Genomic DNA, 25,587 nt, shown 5'->3' with positions numbered 1-25,587 from the left:
AAAAACTTAATTTCTTAATCTCACCATACACAAAAGAAACAACAAACATGAATTCACAACCTACAGAAAACCCACGATCACCAACACCATTATTCATAACCAATCCAATCACCTCATAACTCACAAAGAAGCCAGCTTCAGATATTTACTACACAGACTGAACAAAATACCCATGATCAAACATGATTACACACAAGAACTCAACACAATAAAACAAATTGCACAGGAGAATGGGTCTGATACAAAGAGAGAGGGACAAAATAAACCACTAAATACAAAAACAAACAACACATAACCATGAAACACACACACACACACACACACACACACACACACACACACAACAAATTTGCAGACAGTAAGCAACAAATGGCACATAATGACTTACGACAACACAGGCACACACAGGGTGGGTAACATACTAAAGAAACAAGGACTCAACATAGCATACAGAGCCAACAACACAATACAAAGCAGACTTGGAAGAAATACCACCAACTCTAGTGATTCGAGAATGTCTGTGTAAATTCTATAACCACTCAGCCTTCTACCATCTTGAATACATGATATTGTAGGTAAAATTGTGGATGGTAAAATCCTACCTACTGTGCATCACATGTTTGTGTGTGCAGGTTTGAAATTAGTCGCGGGAAGAAAGTAGACACAGTGGTCGAACGGCACCGACTTGTACCTGTCGGACAATCCATAGATGTGTTAGCGATTGTGTAATGAAGAACCATGGAGTTTACATGCCACTCTGTGCCTATTGTGCCATTGACTATTGTTAACTATAACAAGAACAGTTGAAAAAGTACTCTTGTAGACTTTTGAATCAGCCTTGTTAAAGGCAAGGCATATTTTCAGATTCTCTTTCTGAAATTCTTGGTGTCTAAGCAGACTTTCTTTTGAATGTAAAACAATTTGTTTCTAACATATGACTTGCCAGAAGTACATATTTTGTTGAAAGTGAGAATTTTTTATTGTGCGTGAAAGTCAAATACATTTTGATTGACAAAAAGTAAAGTTAGTATGTCTACTTTCACACTTTAAGTTGTTAGAACATGGCGACCTTTATGAAAGGACTGTAAAAACTGGAATTTTCAGTCAAGAGCGAGAAAAGAAACTGTTGTGTTATGCCATAGCAACCAGACATAACAAGACAAAGGATTTATTCTGAAACATTGGAATATGTTTGAGTATCCTATGGAGCAAAATTTGAATGAAAAATGGTGAAGACACGAAAAATTCACAACGATAAAAGAGCAAAGAAGATTTCAATGTATTGGACTAAGAAAAAGTATGACCAGAACACTTCAACCAAAAAGATCAAGTGTGTGGAGTATACCGCTCACACACACATTGCGGGGACACTGACACGGAAACCAACCTACATCTGACACTGCCAGCACAGGCTGCTGTTGACTGGTTAGGAAAACCCAGCTATGGCCATGCAAGTTAGCAAAGAAATACTTGACAGTCCTGAGTTCGTAAATTTAATTAAAGCTCAAAGTGCGACTCTAAGTAAATTACATATGCTTTAAACGCCAAATTTGACTCTCAAAGTAAAGAATTTAGTAATCTGCGTGAAGGCATAGGCACCTTGAAGACTGAGTTTGACACTGTAAGTACTAAAGCAGAGAATTTAAAAGTAGATTTAAGAAATGAGTTGACAAACTCTTTGATTATTCATATAAATCATATGTTTTCCGATCTTAGTCAGAAACAGAATGATACCTTTCAGGATTTGACAAAAAAGTTAGAACTGGACATTGAGAACAAATGTAACAATGTAGAATCAGAACTTGTTGAAAAGTTAGGATCTTCTGAAAATATATACAATATACAATGTAATGATGTAAGGCATGGGTTGTAAACTTTGCAAGAGAGTGTAGATAAGCAGAATGAGTTAATGCCAATCATTCAGTCGCAAATTACAGGTATCAGTACACAAGTAGATAATGTAGAAAGGAATTTCAAAGAGAAAATAGCTAATTCTGATATCATAAATGTAATTAGTTTGGGGGAACCATTTGGAGAAATTATAGATAGAAAAGTTACCGCGAGAATAATATCTGGGAACATATCACCTATTCCTTCTTCCGAACTTAATGATACCAGGAAGGGTATAGAAGACCTGTGGCGAGGATTTAGGCTTATGCAAGACAAAGTAGAAAAAGGGTACCTTCACCTGACTAGTGAAACTGTAACTGATTTACAATGGGAAGCTAATTTAGGGTTATCTAGACAATTCCCTCAATTTAAGCCACACAGAGATGTACATTCGACGCATTTCTTAAAAAAAAAAATTGGAAAGATTCTAAGAAGATTGAATTTGCTGTTCGATACCTTCTATGCATCAGGTCATTAAATATCTCAACTGTGAACTATGAACAAATGATGTATAATATTTTACAACAATTATTCATTCACAATTGCAAATGAATATGACCATAATATAGAGATCACCTTAAGTGAATTGCAGAAAATAATTGATATCTACACGAAATAAACTAAATAGGGTATTATATTTGTGAAAAATACAATAAGATGTGACTAGCCAAACAACTGTTATACCATAGTGTATAGATTTTCTATTTTGTGTAGAGTACTTTATACCTTTTACGAGATGTGATATGGATGGGAGGGTTTGTATAAATTTTGAAAGATGTGGGTATTGTAGCTAAAAGCATGATTTACAAGAAAAGATAAACCATGACTAACACAAAACACACATCACACCTTTCGAACAACACTCGCAAACAAGTGTGCCGGATTCTTCTTCATTTGCCGTTTCCATAGGGTTGCTAAGATTCACTTTGGGGACCTCAAAGATAAAGGTGGGACAAGTCCGTTCTGTAGGAGACGATTTAACACCAAATCTCCTCCAGCATCTCACTCAAGTACCCTGAGAGGTAGGGATCCTGGGGAAGAGAGGGGGAGGGGGGGGGTTCATGTCTTTGGGCTATCTTCTTTCTCTTCTTCGATCCTGGCAAACACATCTATTTTTTCCTTTCTTACTTCTCATCTTGAGGACCTGTCCATCTTTTCCCTATTTCAATATTCATAAACTTCTATCGCTGAAGTCCTTCCTTATTTCCGTGGTTACTAATAACCTACATCTTATCTTTAGTTAAGAAGGCTGAAGAATCAGACTACACGAACACACATCCACATATATATAAAAATATACACTTCTACACAAGCATTAAATTATATAAGACAAAGCCTGTCATGATGTGAGAACCGCCAGGTGTTGTAGAGAAAAAGGTGTGTACATAGGGAATTATGCACACATACATGGGGAGTTATGATGGTTCTACATCAAATATACGTAAGGAGAGGTGCCAATATATAACAAACAACTATAAAATAGTAATGAGTAATGGCTAAATAAGAAAAAGGCATAAACAACACCAGTGCAATAAAAACTCTCATGAACTGAAGGACAGGGGGACGTAAGTAGTATATATAGACACTGTATCTATTGAAAGTATGGAATTTGATAAATAGAGGAGGACTCTATGGAGTGAATGATATATTAAAGAATAAATGCAAAGTTTAAAATAAATTACTAGCTTTACAAGAAGATACTTAATTATGGTATACATAGAACTGTATATTAGGGTAATGAACAGTGAGGCCTACTCAGCATTCTCTAAGTATAAAGGGCAGATGTACCTACGTGGAGATAGGAGGATCTGTTGCCTAAAAAAATAGAGATGTTTTGTAAGGGGTGCACCAACCAGAATGGAAAGAGGAAGTGCCCTCATAAGGTCAACCCACAAACAATGAATAGGTGCTGATCCTAGGAGAAGGGGACAGTATCTTGATAAAGGTCACAAATTTTATAGGAATTATTTTGGAAAGTGTAAATTCTATAAACAACTAGCATTATTATGTTTCATGGAAGTATGTATCAAAACAACACTTTCATTTTGCACAGAGTTCCTCCAAGCTACAACAAATGAAAATAGAACATACTAGGAAAAAGGAAGAACAAAAAGATAAGAATAGAAAATAGATTACTCATGTGTCATAAACACTTGAAGTTTTCGATTGAAAAAGGAAGTGAAAAAAAGAAGAGGAGTCCTCACAATGTCTAAATATAGTAAAGCTGACTAAAACCACAAATAAATGCTTGTGTCCTAATAACAAAGTAAAATAAGAAAAGAATAGAGAAACAGTAAGCGAAAGATGGTTCCAGAGAGGACAGAGAATTGTTAGAGAAAAGAGAGAGATGTATATAAATATATGTAAGAAATGTATACTGTTAACATAGGAAATGTTATTATGAGTGATATTATTTGAATAATGATTAATATCACATGTTAAATCTAGGCATGGGGGAGGGGGGGGGGGGGGTGGAGATATGTAGAGATTCAAGGATTTCTGTGTAAATTCTATAACCACTCAGCCTTCTACTGTCTCGAACACACGATATTCTAGGTACGAGTATGGGATGGTAAAATCCTACCTACTGTGCATCACATGTTTCTGTGTGCAGGTTTAAAATCAGTCACGGGAAGAAAGTAGACGCAGCGGTCAAACGGCACCAACAAGTACCTGTCGGACACTCCATAGATGTGTTGGTGCATGTGTAATGAAGAACCATGGAGTTTAAATGCCGCTCTGTGCTTATTGTGCCATTGACTATTGTTAAATATTACAAGAACAGTTGAAAAAGTACTCTTGTAGACTCTTGAATCAGCCTTGTTAAAGGCAGGACGTATTTTCAGACACTTTTTCTGAAAGCCATGGTGTCTAAGCGGACTATCCTTTGAATGTAAAACAATTTGTTTCTAATGTACGACTGTACGAGAGACTTGCTGGAAGTACATATTTTGTTGAAAGTGAGAATTTTTTATTGTGCTTGACAGTCAAATACATTGTTAATTGACAAAAAGTAAAGTTTGTATGGGCTACTTATTTCATGAGTAGAAAGAAACTTGGAAGTTCCTGTACCTAGTGTTATTTGACGGAGAAGAAGTCAAGAGTGTTTGCAGCAGTTGGCTATCCAGTAGAGAACAGTGGATGCAAACCCCAAGTAAGTCATCTCGTAAAGAAGTGGAATGTGGTTTGGGAAAATAAATCAGTATAACCCAGATCAACACACACACTTTAAGTCATCAAAACGTTAGACAACACTGAAAAATATAGCCAGGCCAGTATATACCAACTTATTTGCAACTGCTGTCAGTCTGTATATGTGGGCCAAATATTCAGGAATTTCAGAACCAGGTACACAGAACACCTCGGAGCACTGAAAAGCAATAACTCACACTCAACATTTGTAGACCACCTGATAGCTCACAATCACCACCCAACAAACATTGAAACAGACTTACACATCCTTAAAACTAGTAACAGCTTATACCACAAATTAACTATGGAAGAAAACAATCACACCCAAAAATCAATAGCCCAAAGAAAGAAAGTACTCAATGAATACACATCATTATGCAATAAAACCCTCTTCGCTACAGTAGGACTACTATACAAATAATACCCAAACAAAAAAACTACCTACCTACCTACCTACCTACCTACCTACCTACCTACCTCCACCCCACTCCTGAAAACACACACACAAACCAAACACCACAGATGCCAAATACACTTCACATCAAACTCACCTGCCTCACCCAGCCAAACAAGCTAAGAACCAAATGAACACCACACAGCCCCAACAACATGTAATGGTGGCAAAAACTCTGACTATGTTTTGGGGGAAAAAAACCTGTGGAAGTGCAGTGTCAAGGGACCATAGGCCACGAAATCTGCCTATTCACTTTTCCAGCAACATATGAGAAAGCACCACAATATCAAAACCGTAAGTTACACATGAAAAAATGTGATATACATTCATTTCCGACTGAAAATGCATAATAAACAGAAAAATAAAAATTACATTTTGCTGTTTTGTGGATGAGAAGTTGTACCTTGTATAGCAGAATATTTACCACAATAAACGTCCAATAATATCATGTAAGGTATGTAACCTAATGCATACATCCACTCTTTTTGCCAATTAGCTCTGAATAGAACTTGGATATAATGTTATAAACAACACACAGGGCATCAGGTCGTTAATAAATATCTCAACTGTGAACTATGAACAAATGATGTATAATATTTTACAACAATTATTCATTCACAATTGTAAATGAATATGACCATAATATAGAGAATCACAGAAAAAAAGTGATATCTACATGAAATAAACTAAATAGAGTATCATATTTGTGGAAAATATAATAATATAGCTGCACAACTGTTAAACCGTAGTGTATAGATTTTCTATTTTGTGTAGAGTATTTTATACTTTTTATGAGATGTAATATTATGTACCAAAATGTATTACTAAATGTTAATTTGTAACAACAATTACATAGTTAAAAAACAAAAAAAGAACCCACTGAAGATAGCACAAAATGTACTGAAACATGTCTGGGTGAAACAAAACAGAAAAAAGGTGTTTTGCATAAGGCAGAATTCCTCTTCCCATTCCATAGCAAGCACGGATATAACAAGAAAAACTGCAACACCACAAGATGATTATTCAAAGTCTTACTTTGATGAGCTGTTAAAAGTAAATTATATGCAGCATACACAAGAAGACAGTGCTGCATCACACCCATTTGACTCAGGCAGTGGGACAGACCTAATTTGGAATGATGTAGAATAAGCTTAGAAATAAATCAAAATTGGAAAATCAGCTGGGTTGATGAAATAACTGAAGAAAGCCACATGAGTTGCAGGAACACAATGGATCTACAGACTTTTCTATAAGATATGGAAAAAGGGGAAGGTACTTGCTGATTGGAAACAGGGATATCATAATCCCAATTTTCAAGAAAGGTGATAGCAATGCTGCAATTATAGATGTATCACTTTCACATCTCACTTGGGTGTAGCTTATGAAAGAATTCTGGAGTGTAATATCAGACCCTTGATTGAAGAAAATCTCTTGGAAGAACAGTATGGATTTAGGAAGGGAAGATTGACATTGGCTTTAATTGTTGCTCTCCAGCAATTAATGAAAAAATACTATAAACACAACCAAGAACTTTTGTTAGCCTTTTTAAATATAAAGAAAGCATTTGACACTGTGGACACAGGAAAGGTGTGGGAAATACTGAAGAAAATTGCAGTACAGGATGACATAGTACACAGGATCAAGAATGTGAATGATGACAGCCACAGTAAAGTCTAAACACCTACAGGCATGACTGAAACCTTTGCCATGAAATCTGAACTACGACAACATGGAGTTCTGTCTCCCCTTCTTTTAACTGCTGCAATGAAAGTGACCCAGGGAAAAGTACATGAAACAACAGGAGGTGAAAAAATGAATGTCATGTGGTTTACAGATGACTTATGTCTACGGCGGCTACTCTAAAGAAGACTCTCAAGATTAAACAAACACCTGAACAGAAATATATGGTCTTAGTTTCAGCCCCGAGAAAAATGGTATGGACGGATGGCACATATGGATCCTAACAAGCTACGACGAGTAATGTACGATTTAAAACTGAGGGGTAGAGAACCAACAGAAAGTCTCAGATACAAGGCTGTAGTAATATCTGATGATGATTTTTTTTTTTTTGGGGGGGGGGGGGGGCGCACAACTACAATGGTCATTAGCGCCCTGACTAATTTAGGAATGTACCGCGAGGCACAAGGTTAAAACAACAACTAAAAGGGACAACACTATAAAAGACGTATTAACAGGCATATGATTAAAAAACTACAGCATAATCAAACGTCCTTAGACAGGTGTGTCAAGTTGATAAAACGAAGAACGCGAGCAGCAGCTCCTGGGTCATCCGCTAAAATGGCATCCAGAGTACATGGCAGGCCAAGATCAAGACGCAGCGTAGTAAAATGCGGACAGGACGTTAAAATGTGGCGGACCGTCAGCAATTGCCCACATGGACAGAACGGCGCCGGCGCTGCCGTCAGCAGATGGCGATGGCTGAACTGGCAGTATCCAATTCGTAGCCGGGCCAAAACGACCTCCTCCCGCTGAGAAGGACGTGAGGAGGACGTCCAAGCTACGGGAAGAGGTTTCAAGGCCCGAAGCTTGTTGTCCCTAAGTGCAGCCCAATCGGCATGCCACAGCGATAAAATGTGCCGACAAATGACCCTGCTACAATCTGATGAAGGGACACAACAAGAAGCCGTCCGAGGCTGGAGGACCGCAGCCTTGGCCGTGGCATCAGCAGCTTCGTTCCCAGGGATACCGACATGGCCAGGAACCCACATAAAGCTAAATGGAGACCCGTCGTCCACCTGCTGCTGAAGAGAGCGTTGGATCCGGTGCACGAAAAGGTGAACCGGATACGGATCACTGAGGCTCTGGATGGCGCTCAGAGAATCGGAGCAGATGACATAAGCAGAATGTCGGTGGCGGCAGACGTAAAGAACAGCCTGGTAGAGGGCAAAGAGCTCAGCTGTGAAGACCGAACAATGGCCACGTAGCCGGTATTTGAAACTTTGTGCCCCGACAATAAAAGAACACCCGGCCCCGTCATTGGTCATAGAGCCATCTGTATAAATGAAGGTCATATTAATGAACTTCGATCGAAGTTCGACAAAACGGGAGTGGTATACTGAACCGGGGGTAACCTCCTTTGGGAGCGAGCGGAGGTCAAGGTGAACGCGAACCTGAGCCTGGAGCCAAGGTGGCGTGTGGCTTTCACCCACTCTAAAGGTTGCAGGGAGTGAAAAATAAAGGTGTTGAAGGAGACGACGAAAGCGAACTCCAGGGGGTAGTAGGGCAGAGACATACAACCCGTATTGACGGTCGAGAGAGTTGTCAAAAAAGGAACGATACGATGGGTGGTCGGGCATTGACAGAAGCCGACAGGCGTAACGACAAAGCAGTATATCGCGCCGGTAGGTGAGTGGCAATTCACCGGCTTCAGCATGAAGACTCTCGACAGGACTAGTATAAAATGCTCCGATCGCAAGCCGTAAACCCCGATGTTGTATGGAGTTGAGGCGGCGTAAGATGGACGGCCGTGCAGTCGATAAATGGAAGGCAAGTGCTTCTCCTTCCCCGGCTTAGGAATCGACACAACAATAGACTCACGCCAGCATGCGGGAACATGTCCCTCAACCCAGATGAGATTGTAAGTACGAAGAAGGAAGCCTTTATGTGCAGGAGAAAGGTTCTTCAGCATCTGAATATGAATAGAATCAGGCCCCGGAGCGGAGGACCGTGACAGGGCAAGCGCATTTTCGAGTTCCCGCATGGTGAATGGGGCATTGTAGTTTTCACAATTCGAGGAGTGGAAATTAGGTGGCCAAGCCTCCTCTGCCTGTTTTCGGGGGAGGAAGGCAGGGGGGTAATGAGTGGAGCTCGAAACCTCTGCGAAAAAGCGGCCGAAGGCATTGGAGACATCCTCAGGGGCCACAAGGACGTCATTCGCGACCGTCAAGCCAGAAACTGGTGAGTGGACCTTAGTGCCAGATAGCTGGCGCAGGCTACCCCAGACAACAGAAGAAGGAATAAAACTGTTGAAGGTGCTTGTGAAAGTAGCCCAGCTGGCTTTCTTGCTTTCTTTAAAAATACGACAACACTGCTCGTTTATAATTGATACAATTCGCCACTGTAGGGTGGCGTTTAAAGGTGCGTAAAGCACGTCGACGAGCACATAAAGCGTCTCTACATGCTGAGGTCCACCAGGGGACCGGTACGCAGCGTGGAGAAGTAGTGTGAGGGATGGAATATTCAGCAGCAGTGAGAATGACTTCCCTGAGGTGTGCGGCCTGATTATCTTGTGAAGGTTTGATCCTGAAAGGTCGCCCTGGAAGTGAAGAGACCCCAGAGTGCTTTGGAGATGTTCCAACTAGTTGAGCACGGAGAGGGGGTATGATGCAGGAGATGGATAACACACGGGAAGTGATCGCTCGAATATGTATCAGAAAGCGCATACCACTCAAACCGGCGTGCAAGTTGGGTAGTACATTCAGAGAGGTCTAAATGGGAATAGGTGTGAGAGGTGTCTGAAAGGTAAGTAGGGGCGCCAGTGTTGAGGCAGACAAGACTGAGCTGGTTGAAAAGTCTGCTAACAGGGAGCCCCTCGGACAGGATGCTGGAGAGCCCCAAAGAGGATGGTGAGCATTGAAGTCTCCAGTTAACAAAAATGGTGCAGGGAGCTGAGCAATAATTTGCAGCATGTCTGCCCTGGTAACGGCAGACGACAATGGAGTGTAAACGGTACAGATGGAAAATGTAAAATTGGAGAGAGTAATGCGGACGGCAACTGCCTGCAGACCGGTGTGCAATGTGATGGGATCATAGTAGATATCATCCCGGACCAGCAACATAACCCCTCCATGAGCCGGAATACCTGCCACAGGGGGTAAGTCAAAACGCTCAGAGGTGTAGTGTGCCAAGGCTATTTGATCGCATGGGCGTAGCTTCGTTTCCTGGAGGGCTACGACGAGCGGACGGTGCGAGCGGAGCAGCAATTTCAAGTCCTCTCGGTTGGAACGAATGCTGCGAATATTCCAGTGAATAAGTGCCATCGTGAGAAGAAGAAGATGCAAGAAGGGCTCATCTAGAAGGCCGCTGAGGGCCCGGCTTCAAGCGAGCACTGCCGCCGCTAGCAGGAGGCGGACAGTCATCGTCCATTTGTTCTATAGGTTCATCGGTCACCTTGTGAAGATGGCCGGGAGGGGGAGCTTCCTCCGCTGGTGAAACGGATGACGGCCTGGGGCGGCAACCGCTGGGGGTTGCAGGAGGAGAAATGCGCCGTGGCGGGGAAGGAGAACTGTGCTTCCTATGAGCCTTCTTGGAAGGTCGTTTTGTGGAAGGATTGGTCGATGGCTGAAGGTTAGAGGTACGTAGAAGGTCTGCACGAGATGGTTCTTTCTTGAAGGACCGTGCTTCTGACTTCTGGGTCTTCGTCCTGACAGAAGCTGATAAAGCTGCTTGTGTCAGAGGGGCGATGGGAGGAAGAGGAGACGTCGACCGGACGATCTTAGCACTGGCCGAACGGACGACCGTAGTGCTGAAGGTCAGATCGCATGTCTGCGTCGCCACCTCCCTGGTAGTCCGAGGAGAGGCGAGGACAGTACTGTACTTGCCCGCTGGGAGCAACGTGGGCTTCCTACTAGCGAATAGCTTGCGAGCAGCCGAGGTGGAGACTCTCTCTTTGACCCGAATTTCTTGGATACAGTGTTCTTCCTTGTAGATGGGGCAGTCGCGGGAGGACGCTGCATGGTCACCGCGACAGTTCACACAATGAGGAGACGGAGGTGGACAGTCACCCTCATGGGCATTCCTGCCACAAGTCACACATGTAGCCGCATTGGAACAAGAATGGCGAGTGTGATTAAAACGCTGACACTGGTAGCAATGCGTAGGTGTCGGGACATTGGGGCGAACAGAAATAACCTCGTAGCCCGCCTTGATGCGCGACGGCAGCTGAACACTATCAAAGGTCAAGAAAAATGTCCGGGTCGGTACAAGGTCATTGCTGACCTTTTCATGACGCTATGGACAGCCGTCATGCCCTGCTCAGTGAGGAAAGACTGAATCTCCTCGTCAGTCAATCCGTCGAGTCATCTAGTATAGACCACACCACGAGACGAATTCAATGTGCGGTGAAGCTCCGCCCAGACAGGGAACGTGTACAGGAGTGTGGCCCGAAGCAGTTTTTGTGCCTGAAAGGTGCTCTCAGTTTCTAGTAACAAGGTACCATTACGCAACCTGGTACAAGACTTGACAGATCCGGCTATGGCATCTACGCCCTTATGGATAACGAAAGGGTTGACAGAGGAAAAATCCTTTCCGTCCTCAGATCGAGAAACTACGAGGAACTGTGGGGCAGGCGGTAGTACTTTTGTCACTGGTGGCTGGTCAAGTTTCCGTTTGTGGACAGAAGTTGAGAGAGAAGAAGAAGAGAAATCTATTGCAGAGGAATCCCCCATGATTGCCAGCGTCTCCGATGGCACGCTCCTTCCTTGTGGGGACCCTCTCAGAGGGTACTCCCGTCTTAGGTGATTGTTCACACCTCCCGAGAAACGGACGGAGGGACCAATCGGCATGGTCGGAAGGTGTCAGCTCAGGCAATCACCCCTCCCTGGGCCTGGCCTTTACCATGGGGTACGTGTGTGCCTTACTTGTCTACCCAGGGCGGGGAATTACGCGTTACCCCGTCACCGGCTACGCGTGCGAACGCGTGGGTCGGCCTTCAGGCACGCACAGGGAGGAAGGAAGAAGAGGAGAAAGAAAGGAGAGAGGGAAAGAAAGGACAGACTGTCTCAAACGCCGAAGCGGAGACCAGAGAAGGAGAAGAAGGCAAGGAGAAGAAGGCAAGGAGAAGAGTAAGTAAGACAGTGAGATGGAGAAGAACAAAGAAAGGAACCAACCAAAGGAAGGAAGAAACCAGAAGAAGTGAAAAACCAAAATGAACACAAATATAGGTCGTGAAACCGTCCGTCTCCGGACGCAGGCGCTAACTACCCCCTTTAGGGGGAGGGACTCCTTTTAGTCGCCTCTTACGACAGGCAGGAATACCTCGGGCCTATTCTAACCCCCGGACCCGCAGGGGGGATCTGATGTTGAGCAATGTTGCAAGAACATAGCTGGGACAGCATCAAGAGGGAGTGAAGTTTAACCAACTGTAATTGGTGGAGAAGCCTCCTTTGCCGACACTTTGAATATGACAGAATGATGTGGATGATGATGAAGAAAAAGCACCTGTCATAATACCAAGCTTTTTAAGAGGTCTCAGCAGGATGTTCTAGAGTTATCACCACATTTAACTGTTATTAAATGCTCTTGTGTTCTGAAAATACTATCTATATAAGATGAATTTCCACACTTCAATCCAACAAAATTCTGTAACTCTTAGTGAATGGAAATATGCCAAACAAGCTAGTTTCCTCATACTTAAATCAGCTAAAGCAGTAATTATACAAGCTACAAATATTGCTGAACTAATGTGTTTAATTAAATCTAGGGTATGGGTTCCACCAAAATTTAACACTTTCTGCTCCCTGTATTTCACTGTTTGAGTGGAGTATTTTTGTAGTTCACTGAGTATGCACTGAATTGAATGCAAAATTATACAGTTTCCTTTAACCATCTTTTGATCTTTTTAAATATTTCATTAACTGCCTTTCCAGTAAGAGGACTGACAGTAATGTTTAATCCTATATTTAATCATCTGCAAGAATTCCAAAATTTGCGTCTCCTGACAAGACAAGTGGATGATCACTTACGTATACCAGAAACATCAGACCCATCAAATGTCTGATTACTTCAAAAATTATATTCCAGCTCTCCACTATGTCACACCTAGCAGTAATCACTGATGCCTGTGCAGAGATTACAGTTATGGATGACTGCCATTACTGACCAAGCTTGGGAACCACAGGTTCATGAAACCTATACTCTGCAACTACTAGCAGACTCCTCAGAAGTGTTTACCAACCATGGTGGCTCATGCAACTGAGAAGCTGCATGTGATGAAGACGTTAACCCCCCTTCCCTGCACTACAGAAGATTCTAGAGTGGTGGTTGAAACATTGGTACAATTCTACAAAACAAGCGCAGATTTACACAAGTAATCAAAAAGTTTTGTGGTAACTGGCACTGGTCATGAAAACATTCAAATTTAATTAAGATACTAATACTTGCCCAAGGTCCAACTTCAATCATTTCATGCAAATCCTGTTTCATTATTTCTCGTGCCTTTGCCAAATATGTTTCACAGGTTTTGTTTGCAAATAAAACATCAACATTTTTAGCATAGTTCAAAATTGAATTTGCCGTGTCCTTAAAGAAACCTGAAAACAAAAATATAACACATTAGGTGTAATGTAAATGGTAAACTAAGTATCTTAAGTGCAACACTAATGATACAAACATTTGTTAGAATATACTCACACACACAATGTGCTGTAATTAATACCACGAGTGAATTTAATATAGACAGATTGCAGCAAGTTCCAGAACAGGAACATTATTAATACTAAAATTTATGATACAAACAGAGAGAAATAGACATAAAATTGCTAGCTTTTGAAACATGAAGATCTCCACCTGGCAAAAGAGAGTAACACATTGGAGGAAAACAGATGGTAAGGCTTAACCCTCTTTGATTGCTCTAGACATGTTACTACATCAAACAGTTGTTCTAGATGTGTTTGGTGTATCACTGCTCCTTCCACCAAGTGTTATAGATACGTTTGTGTGCCCTGCCTTGCTGAACCCTGTGTGCTCCAGATTGATAAAATGTCTTGTGCCGAGTGTCTGAAAACTATTTGACATTTGGACTGCTGGTTGGAGTTCCTGTGGAATTTGCTGCTGTGATCTTTAGTTGTTGTTATCATCTTCACTGCCAGTTACTGTCTATTGACTACGATTTGTTTTTACTGGAAAGGGGACCTTCAGGTCTTGGAAATTCTGTTTGGGATGAGATGTTGCAGGTTGGTAGTATACCTCAAGGGTGTCCACTCAGCAGAAGCAGCTTTTCAGCATACAGGTGAAATAGCTCAGTGAGTAGCATGCTAGAATGTCATACAGCCCATCAGGGTTCGATCCTACCCGCAGGCTCGATTTTATTTTGTTTTCTTAATTGTTTTAAAAATTATAACAACTTTTAAATAAAGTCAGTGACTTGAAGTGTTTTAAATTAAATCATAAATAATTTTATTCTGTTTGTGAAATTGCTGTCACAGCCTACTTAAAATGTGAATTACTCTCATCAATATCTTCTTTTTATAAAGCTGAATAATTTCAAATGCATTTTTCATGGAGGCTTTAATTACTGTCATTACAAAATTAATACAAAATTGGGTGATGATAAGCTGTGGAAGGGTCATCAAATGACACAACATGGATAAATTGATGCTGACATATACCACTCAATGTGTTCTCACTATACGAAAACATCCTAACTCATGCGTGTTTTTGTTTGTAAGAGGCAACCAGTAATTTTGGTCCCCGAGTTCAAAAAACAATAAAAGAATATGAGCAAAGTTATAAAAACGTTGTAATATCGTCTTTCAAATCTGGGAAGCTAATGACAGAACTGTATACTGACTTTCTCAACTGATGTTTGAAGTCTTACATGGGTCAGGAACAGTTATTGACTCTTGGGGTGGACAAGCAAAGCCTGAATTATACGACAAAATCTTTCAGGATGACAAGAAATCATCAAAGTGTAAAATTAAAGTGAGTCCTCTGAAATGTACTCCACTTTTTCAACCATGAGACATCCATTTTCATAGACAAGTAAAAAAATATCTGATAAAGCATATACAAAACTGTGCTTATCTTATTGAAAATAACAGAGAAATAAATTCTCATGAAGATTGTCATCACCAATTTTTAAGCGAAGGATCCAATATGCCTGGTATATTTCCAGGCTTTCTGATGAAAGAGAAGTTTTCAGGAATGTCAACAAAGTATCTTTTTCAACATATCTTTTATGTTTCTCCTTTAAAACAATCATTGTTCATAAACTGTGCAAAATGTCAAAATATTTTTTGTTTTCAATGTTTTTATGACAATTATCATTCTGCTGTTTGCACATAAAATACAAATTTTCAAGTGAACATGATACTGTAAAAAAATTTTATATAATGGAACTCCACCCAGAATTTTGTGATAGTGGTAATTAATTTACCTTCATTAAAACTGCATCTGAAATTATTCAACCGTTTGAAAATAAAATAGTACTGATGAATGTAATTCACATTTTAAGTAGGTGTGACAACCATTTCACACATAAAATAAAATTATTTATGATTTAATTGATAATACTTTACGTCATTAACTTTATTTAACAATTGTTATAATTTTTAAAACAACTAAAAAACAAAATGAAAACATACTAGGAGGTAGGTATGACCGAACCCAAATCTGTTACACGACTGGCTCACACACTACTGATTAAGCTACTTCACTTATCTTATCACCCCATACATAAAGTGTGTATGAGCTACATTCAAAACTTCAGAACCCTTTTATAAGACTCACCCTGAACAAAAATGTCGGAGACCGGAAGGTCCCCTTATAAGAAAAGAGCATGCTGTCATAGTTGTTCAGAGGAAGAAATGTTTGAGATTCTAACTAGATGGAACTGACGGCTCTTCAACAGAAACTAAGTAAAAGTCCTGACCCATGTACACAAGCTGGGATAACACATTCATCCAGTTCTGCACGAGATGAAAATTATTCAGAAGCTGAAGCATCTGAAAGTGAGGACGAAATGTTTGAGAACACAGCCTGCTTTAGTGACACATCTCAATTGAAAAAAAGTCATTTTTGTCCATTTGTGTACGCATTTGATGATTCAGCTTCTGAAATTTTCCTGAGATTTTTAAAAGAAGCTCTGACAAATTGTTAGTACAAGAAGAGTATGTCATTGGTTCATCATAACTGTGCCAGATTATGGATCTAAAGCTCTTGGGTTCAATGCCCAGTAAGTCCTAGAATTTTTATCCATCATTTATTACTTCTTTCACTTATGTCAATGTTTGTTAGTGTGAAAAATGTTCAGTTGCACCATGGTTGCAAGTCCTTGCTGAACTGTAGGCCCCATTGGACTAGGTGGATAAGCCAGATCAAAGTTTAGAGAAAGTCAAGGACACACAACCTTCAATAGGACCATGCCTAGAAAAGCACTGGGGTGTTCAAAGCAACTGTTGGGCTGATAACAGCTTTACCTTTCTTTACTACCATGACAAACCAGAATCAGTCATTCCAGATTGTCACAGTGGAAACAAAAGGAACTGTTGGAAGTGTATTCTTTCACTGCTATTTGTCTATTATAGTTCATGTGAAAAAGCTGATAAATATTGAAGAGATGTGAAGAGACTTACTGTTTTAACACTACAGTTTTCAACAAAATTGTGGCCAGATGATTATCTTCTGTTACTTTTGACAACTTTCCAATACTGAAGGCAACATATTATTCAAAATTATAAAAATTAAACAGTGGAACGTCCAAAATGAAGTAACAACAACATTATGAAAAAGATATATTTCCTCTCTCCACATGCAAGACACATCGACTCAAAGATAGGCGTATAAAGATTGCTAAACATTAAGCTTTCGAACAAAAAAGTCCTCCTTCAGAAATAGAAAATACATGCATATCCACACAATTTTAACTCACACACACATGGCCACTCTCTCTGACCACTGTGGCCTGCAACTGTGTATGATGTGAGTAGCAATCTGGGATGGGTCATGGGTCTGATATAGGGTGCTGCAAAGGTCGAATGACTGCCACAGGAGAAGGACTTAAATAGTCATTTGGAGAGGCACTGTGAATGCACACTGTTGTGCTTAGATGGCATCTCGCCAAGTGAGTGCGGCAGCTAACTGTGTTCTGTGTTCACACTTCATACTGACAGCTGCCTAGGGAACTTTTATTCAGTTATGTGCTCAAAACTTAATAGTTAACTTCCAAAAAGATTTCCAACACATAAAAGTTTTATTTAGAAGAGCTAGTATTCTAGCACAATGAACAGGAATGATTGGATATTTTGGGCTGTAAGACTTTTATTTTGTAAGTTTTGGATGAATGGGGAAAAAAGATTAAGCATCACTGTACCACGGAAAGCTCAGTTATAGTCACTTCGCTTAGCAAGAAGTAACTCAAAATTAAAGCAATCCTTTGATTAGCTACTACACAGGGCAGTGCCACCTGGGCCTTCCTAACACAATTTACACAGATGTCCACCTATGATTATATACTCAGATTGCTGTAGCCTAAAGAACAAAATCACACATGAAATTACTAGCCAGTCTCATGAAACAAGTTCAACAAAGTGCAGTGGAAAAGTTCTTATAGGGTTAACAGTAAAGGCCAACATAACTGAAGTGATAAGACTGTCAGTGTACTCCTTTCACTATAAGCAACATATTAGGATTAGTTTATTGATACTGGAAGTCATGAAATTTGCAGCCATTTTAGACTGTTTGTGAATAACACATGTGACCACAAATACTAGATTAAAAATGCTGCTGACTAAAACATTAATGTAACTGGAAACATCAGCCATATGAAGGTGACCATGATAGCCCAAACCAGTTATGGTATTGAATATAAATCACTTTTAAAACTAGTTGTGACCAACAGAGTACAATATTTTGGCTTACAAAAACACTCTACAGTAAGCTGAGGCTCGTTTAATTCTTCATTCAGTTAGTACAGAGGTGCAGAGATAAGAGAAATTACTAGGAACAAGTAACTGAGAAAGAACACGAAATTACTCAACTGCATCTAAAGACGTGAGCTGTAATCACAGTTGGGCACTAGAAGTGAGTCAAAAACTATTGGACATATTTCTATGTTGAATTTTAATGACTCTGTGAGTTTATGTAGTAATTCATCTGCAGAGAAAGCCAGGAACTTTAAGACTTCACAAGATTTGTTTGCTGCTGTATTTATAATGTTGTAGTGTTCATCCAACTCTGGGTGAAAAGACAAAATCGCAGCTGTGTGCTCCAGAAAATATTCAACACAAGGTGAAGTAGCCTGATCACAAAACACTAAGCAACTATGTAGTCTTATTACGAACAATGATGCAAGGGCCAAAGTGGTACCGAGCATATCTGCAGCAGTCGATGTGTTAAGGATATAGGTACAGGAACCCAGGATCCCAAGTCCAGGGATACTTACTAGAGAGGATGACGGGAAAATCTTTTTCTTCTATGATCTGTAGTGAAACTGCTTGGTATATTTTATTGTTTACATTTGATCGCAATGGTCAGGTAAAAATTGACTATTGGTTTTAATGCTAAATCACTGCAAAAACAACTGTTAATAGCTGTCACAATGGCAGAAGTTCATCATTTAAGTCTCCACAGACAACAATTCTACATCTACATATATACTTCACAAGCCATCGTAGAGTGCATAGAAGAGGGTAGCTTGTGCCACTTTTAGTCATTTCCTTATGTGCTCCACTTGCAAATGGAGCAAGGGAAAAACAACTGTCTATATGCCTCCATACGAGCCCTAATTTTTTTTATCCTGTCTTCATGGACCTTATGCTAAATGTACATTGGCAGCAGTAAAATCTTTCTGCTGCCAGCTTCAAATGCTGGTTCTTTAAATTTCCTCAATAGTGTTTTGCAAAAACAAGTGTCTTCCCTCCAGGGATTCTCATACCAGGGATTCAATACCATAACTGGTTTGGGCTATCATGGTCACCTTCATATGGCTGGTGTTTCCAGTTATATTAATGTTTTAGTCAGCAGTCTTTTTAATTTAGTATTTGTGATTAGATGTGTTATTCACAAACAGTCTAAAATGGCTGTAAATGCCAGTTTTGTTCACTGATTGGTTGGTTTGTGGGATTGAAGGGACCAGACTACTAGGGCCATCGGTCCCTTTTTCCACAAACTTGAAACACCCGCAAAGAATAAGAACAAACAATGGAGATGACAAGAGATGACACAGGACAAGAAAGACACAAGCAGAGACCAGAAAAGAAGAATTAAAATCACACCGAGTGTGACAATGGTTGGCCGACCATAGAAAAAAAAAGGAAATGCCAACCACTAAGAAACACACGAAAAACCCCAGTCTAAAATCAAAGGCCAAAGGCCAGACTCAACACAAAAAAAGGACAAACACTTAAATCAAGCGATAAAAACCCCCCTGCATGAATAAAACTCAAAACTAAATCTGCCATCAAAACGTCGTCTGATAAAAGTGCAGGAAGCGTATCAGGCAGCGCGACCGTCCAAGTTAAAAGCAGGCAGTCAAACAAGATGTGGACCACCGTCAAAGCTAACCCGCAGAGACATAAAGGTGGGCTCTCGTGGCACAATAAATAGGCCAATGCCCAGCTGGCAGAGGACAACAGAGTCCTTGTGAGAGACCCGGAAGGAGGAGCGCCACGCACCAGTAGCCTCTTTGATGGCCCAAAGTTTGTTGAGTGAAGGAAGGGTGCGACATTCTTCACCCCAGGTGTGAAGTACATTCTGCCACAAAACTGACCTGAGGTCACTCTCTGAAAGGCCAATCTCCAAGGCTGCTGCACCGACAGCCTGTTTGGCCAGTAGAGGTGGGCCAAACGGTTATTCTGGAGTAACCGTTATCACAGTTCCAGTTATTTTTTGATAACCGTTATCGTTAACAGTTATTAATAACTGCCAAGTTATTTTTCGGTAGCGAATACCGAATACTCCGAGGGACTACAGTTAAATAACGACATAGTTGGAATCGATCAGTTTAGTTATCAGTATAATTGCGAGTAGTGTGAAATGGCATAAATGTCGTATGAATCATGTCATAACCTTAACTTATTAACTCGGGGTACATTTTAGTTGATGTTAGAACGATTATTAGTGTCTCTTATTATATGTTTGTAGGTTACCGGTCGCTATTAGAAATATTATCTTCGCAGCTGTGACAAAGTACGCGGAACTTCGCCACAGCACTGTTTAAGTAAAATGTTAACAACGTGCGTTTTTAAGTGTGAAGTAATATGTAAACTGAGTACTGTAGGTTAAATTCGAAGTTTAATTTCTTGTGCTGCTCACATAATAGAATAAAGTGTACAGCCTTGTAATACAACAAAAAAATATACATAATGTGACAGATTCGTTTACTCCTGTGCTGTCAAAGCTAGTCCTATTGGGGAAAGTGTGAGTACGCTAATCCAAGTTTTATGTCAGATTTGGAAACTGCTCGATTTCTCCAGCTACAGCATGTTTATAGCATATGAAGACATGCAGATCGAAAAAGTTGACAGTGTTACATTTCTGGGACTACAAATCGATAATAAATTCAGTTGGGAAGGGCATACCACATTTTTTCACTCTATTATTTCATAAGGGAGCATATTCTGTGTTAACTTATCAAACGTAGCAAAAGTTTTTTGCATGTAAAAGCATGTAATAAAAATCGTTCGTGGTATAAATTCAAGAACATCATGTAGGAACCTGTTCAAGGAACTTTGTATTCTAACTACTGCTTCCTAGTATATTTATTCCTTAATTAAATTTGTTACAAGTATTTTCAACCAATAGCTCAATACATAATATCAGTACTAGAAATGGGAACAGCAATCTACATAAAGACCTAAAATCACTTATCTTGGTCCAAAAGGTGTCCAATATTCAGGAACATGCATTTTCAATAAACTGCCAACAAGTAACTGGACACTTCCCTTGAACAATATAGGTCAACCATAAGTGCCCATACCAAAACACCAATACCCACAACTAAAAGTACGAAAATTGGAATCTGAAATTTCCCTTGACTTACATAGGTCAACCTCAAATGACGATACTAAAACATCAACACATACAACTATGAAAATGGGAATCGGACATTTCCGGTGACCTATATAGGTCCACAACAGCTACTGATGCCAAAAAACCAACCACAATCCCAAAAGTTCACAAATCAATCATCTCTACATAAATTAAATCACATTCAATACTCCATAAACACACAAAACATCACAGCTAGAAAAAAAAATTAATTACCACCAGCAAATTCCAGCATTGCGAACTAGATCGGAAGCCCCCGCCCCCCTCCCCACACACACACACACACACACACACACACAAAACCCAACTCAAACACCGTGCTGTAATGACATTTACACACCACAACACCTTTACGTCGAAGCAGACGGGTGGAATCAGATGCTTCCATTGACCCCTTCTTCTACTCTGTAGACGAATATCGTAACAGAGACTGATATACCAACTTAGGTAAAAATTCTGCTATATTTCAGTTTTGACAGCACTTGGTTGCAACAGTCAAGATCAGGTATTCTGTGTATGATAAATTTATTAAAAGTGCGTAACTGTGTTTTATTCTGACAGCGTATCAATTCTGTAAATATTAGCAGTTACTGTGATATATTCACATATTTTGACAATCTCCTGACAAATGATGGGGATGATGATTATTATATTCAACTGTATTATGTTATACTTTCTGACATGTTATTTGTCATTCGCAATGGCCAGCAGCTATTTCCAAAGAAGTACGTAAATATTTGTTCGCTCCAGTAACTATCGTCTCTGAAATATCACTGGAGTCACTGTATCAGGAACACAGATACACAGTTATTCCGTTACCAACTACCAGGTTACCTGTAATGGTAGCCCGATAACTACCAGAGAGCGAGAACTTTGAGCCAATAACGATAACTGCCAGAGGAAAATACCGATCTCTGACAGTTATTTCCATAGTCGCTCGAATTCCTTATGGTACATCTCTTTATACAGCCCGTCCAAGCTAAATTGACATATGAGGCAGTGGCTTAAGGGAACGACCGTACTTGTTAATGCCTGTACTGCAGCTCCTATCAGCCACCGCTTGGACATTAACTTTATTTAATTGTTTGCGCTAAAAGTAACGAAGGCGCATGATGTAGTACACAGTTCTTATCAACAGATGGCGCGCAGTCTCTCAGTTATTCCCATGGCCTATAGAATGCCTTCAAATGGTCTACCCTCTCCCTAATTCCTAGCCAGATCTCCAATGAGTTGACGGGAAAGCGTAGTACGATCTTCGGTCAACAGATGGTGCGAGGCACTGTTGACATTAGACAGTTATTGAAATAACTGCCTATATCAGAGGAACAGTTATCGCAGTTATTTCTATCAGTTACGTTATTTTTTGCCTCCTCTATTGGCCAGCGTGTCAACACATTCATTTCCCAGGATGCCGACATGACCCGGGGTCCACATAAAGATCACAGAGTATGGACGGACTCCTGGATAGCTATCACCAGACAAGAGAGAGAGAGAGAAGAGCTCTGACGCGAACCGCGATCATGCCCCCTGACCAGGGCCGCCGTTCCGGAAGATGGACGACCAACTGATGGAACAAGAGACAATAATTGGGATGCTCAGGCAAGCTACAAACGTGTGTAGCATAAGCGGCCAATAATTGTTGGCGCCGCAACCACAATGGAGGGACACCCGCCTCCACAAGTATGTTGCTGACAGTACTTGTCCAGAAAGCTCCAGTGGCAAGTCGGATCCCACTGTGAAGGATGGAGTCAAGCAACTGCAATGCAAAAGGTGATGCCGAACCGTAAACCAGGCTCCCATAATCTAGACAGGACTGAATTAACGCCTGGTACAGCCATAGAAGAATAGAGCAATCAGCAGCCCAGCTGCTGTGACTCAAGCAACGAAGAGCATTAATATGCCGCCAGCACATCTGTTTAAGCTGCCAAATATGAGGGAGCCAAGTCAACCAGGTATCAAAAAGCAATCCCAAAAACTGATGGGTCCCCACCACAGCAAGAGGTTCGCCGTCAAGATAAAGCTGTGAGCTGTGGCTCAGGGTGAACAGTGTGTCGCCAGCAGAAATGCATAACGCAGGTCTTGGAAGCCAAAAACTGGAAGCCATGTGCTACAGCCCAAGACTGCGCCTTGTGGATAGCGGTCTGCTGCTGCCGTTCAGCAGCTGCAATGACAGTGGAGCTGAAGTATAGGCAGAAATAGTCAGCATACAAGGACGCTGAGACAGATGTTCCCACCGCCGCAGCGAGCCCATTAATTGCAATTAAAAAGAGGCAGGCACTTAATATAGATCCTTGTGGTACCCCAGTCTCATGAACTCGGGAGGAACTATGGGAGGCCGCAACTTGCATACGGAAGGAACAAAGCGACAGAAAACTCTGTATGAAAATCAGGAGCAGACCCTGAAGACCCTAACCATGAAGCGTAGAGAGGATGTGATGTTGCCATGTCATATCGTATGCCTTCCGCATGTCAAAAAAGACGGCAACCAGATGCTGTCTGCAGGCTAAGGCCATACGGATGGCAGACTCCAGGCACACTATATTATTGGGAGCAGAGTGGCCCTTACGGAACCCACCCTGAGACAGAGCAAGAAGGCCCCGAGACTCAAGTAGCCAGCTCAACCTCTGGCTCAAAATGCGTTTGAGTAACTTGCAAAGAACACTGGTGAGGCTAATGGGGCAGTAGCTGTCCACCTCCAGTGGGTTCTTGCCAGTTTTCAACACAGGGATTACGATGCTTTCCGGCCACTGCGACAGGAAATCACTCTCAACCCAGACATGGTTGAAAAGGTCTAAGAGCCATCACTGGCAGTCCACCGAGAGGTGTTTGAGCACCTGACAGTGGATGTGATCTGGCCCGGAAGCCGTATCAGAGCAAGTGACTAGGGCACTTTGGAATTCCCACTCACTGAATGGAGCATTGTACGATTCAGGGTGGCTTGTGTGAAATGAAATGCTCCGATGTTCCAATTCACAGAAGCAGAACTCTGAACAAAATGCTCCACTAAGCAGTTTGCAATTGTGTCAGAGTCAGTACAGACCGCTCTATTCAGTGAAAGCACAGGTACGCTGACGGAGGTCTGATAGCCACAGAGTCACCTAATCTTCGCCCAAACCTGTGATGGAGAGGTATGGAGGCCAATGGTGGAGACATAACTTTCCCAGCACTCCCGTTTGCATTGGCGAATGAGGTGGCGGGCTCACGCACAGAGCCGTTTAAAGGCGATGAGGTGTGCCAATAAGGGATGCTGCTTGTGATGCTGAAGTGCCTGCCTGCGATCTTTAATCATCTCATCGATCTCGGGCGTCCACTAAGGCACAGTCCTCCGCCGAGGGAACCCAGAAGAACAGGGAATGGCAGATTCTGCAGCAGTAACAATGCCGGTGGTGACCGAGTCAACCACCGCATCAATGGCGTCATTGGAAAGAAGCTCAATAGTGGCAGTGCAGGTGAACAAGTCCCAGTCAGCCTTATTCATATCCCATCTGCAGGGGCGCCCAGAAGAGTGACACTGTGGCAGTGACAAAAAAATCATAAAGTGGTCACTACCGCACAAGTCGTCATGCACACTCTATTGGACAGATGGTAATAGGCTAGGGCTGCAGATCGAAAGGTCGATGGCTGAGTACGTGCCATGCACCACACTGAAATGTGTGAAAGCACCAGTAGTAAAAAGTGAAAAGTCGAGCTGTGCCAATACTTGCTCAATGGTCCCACAGAGGGTTATGGGCGTCGCCCAGTAACAGAAAAGGTGGCAGCAATTGGGCTATCAGCGCAGCCAGGACATGCTGCGGGAGGTAGAGACTGCAGAAAGTAACAGCCTGAGGCATCCACACCCAAACAGTGACAGCCTCTAAAGGTGTTTGTAGAGGGACAGACTCACTGTAAAAAGCGTGAAGGACATAGATGTAGATGCCACCAGATACCCTCTCATAAGCTGGCCAGTTCTTATAATAACCCCAAAAGCCACGGAAGGCAGGGGTTCACATCGCCGGAAACCAAGTTTCCTGAAGAGCAATGCAGAGGAAAGGGTGAAGGCTGAGAAGTTGTCGGAGCTCAGCAAGATGGAAGAAACCGCTGCAGTTCCACTAGAGGATGACATTGTCCATGACCAAGAAAAGCATGAAGGGACCAAGGAGGCAGATTACACTGCTGGGTCACCTGCTGCCACTGACTGAGTACCAACGGGAGCGACATCCATCATGTCTGAGGGATCAGCGAGATCTAGATCCTCAGTAAACGCCAGAATCTCCACCGCATACTCAGACACAGAGCTTGTACGTAGCGGTGGAGTGGGTGCCACCGCAATTTTCTTGGTCTTAGGG

At 41.5% G+C, this 25,587-nt stretch overlaps 1 protein-coding gene across 2 annotated transcripts in view; it reads right to left on the bottom strand.

Moving 5' to 3' along the window:
- LOC126278656 (centromere/kinetochore protein zw10 homolog) overlaps positions 1–25,587 on the bottom strand; it is a 184,864-nt gene that overhangs the window by 136,101 nt on the left and 23,176 nt on the right. For both annotated transcript variants that reach the window (XM_049978871.1, XM_049978870.1), the window contains exon 4: positions 13,658–13,806. In XM_049978871.1, the coding sequence (XP_049834828.1) occupies positions 13,658–13,806 (149 nt within the window). The remainder of the gene's footprint in view (positions 1–13,657; positions 13,807–25,587) is intronic.

This window comes from Schistocerca gregaria, chromosome 6 (genome assembly GCF_023897955.1).
Source record: "Schistocerca gregaria isolate iqSchGreg1 chromosome 6, iqSchGreg1.2, whole genome shotgun sequence".
NCBI lineage: Eukaryota > Metazoa > Arthropoda > Insecta > Orthoptera > Acrididae > Schistocerca > Schistocerca gregaria.
The sequence above is the reverse complement of the archived record's forward strand: the minus strand, read 5'-3'. Positions and strand labels throughout refer to the sequence as shown.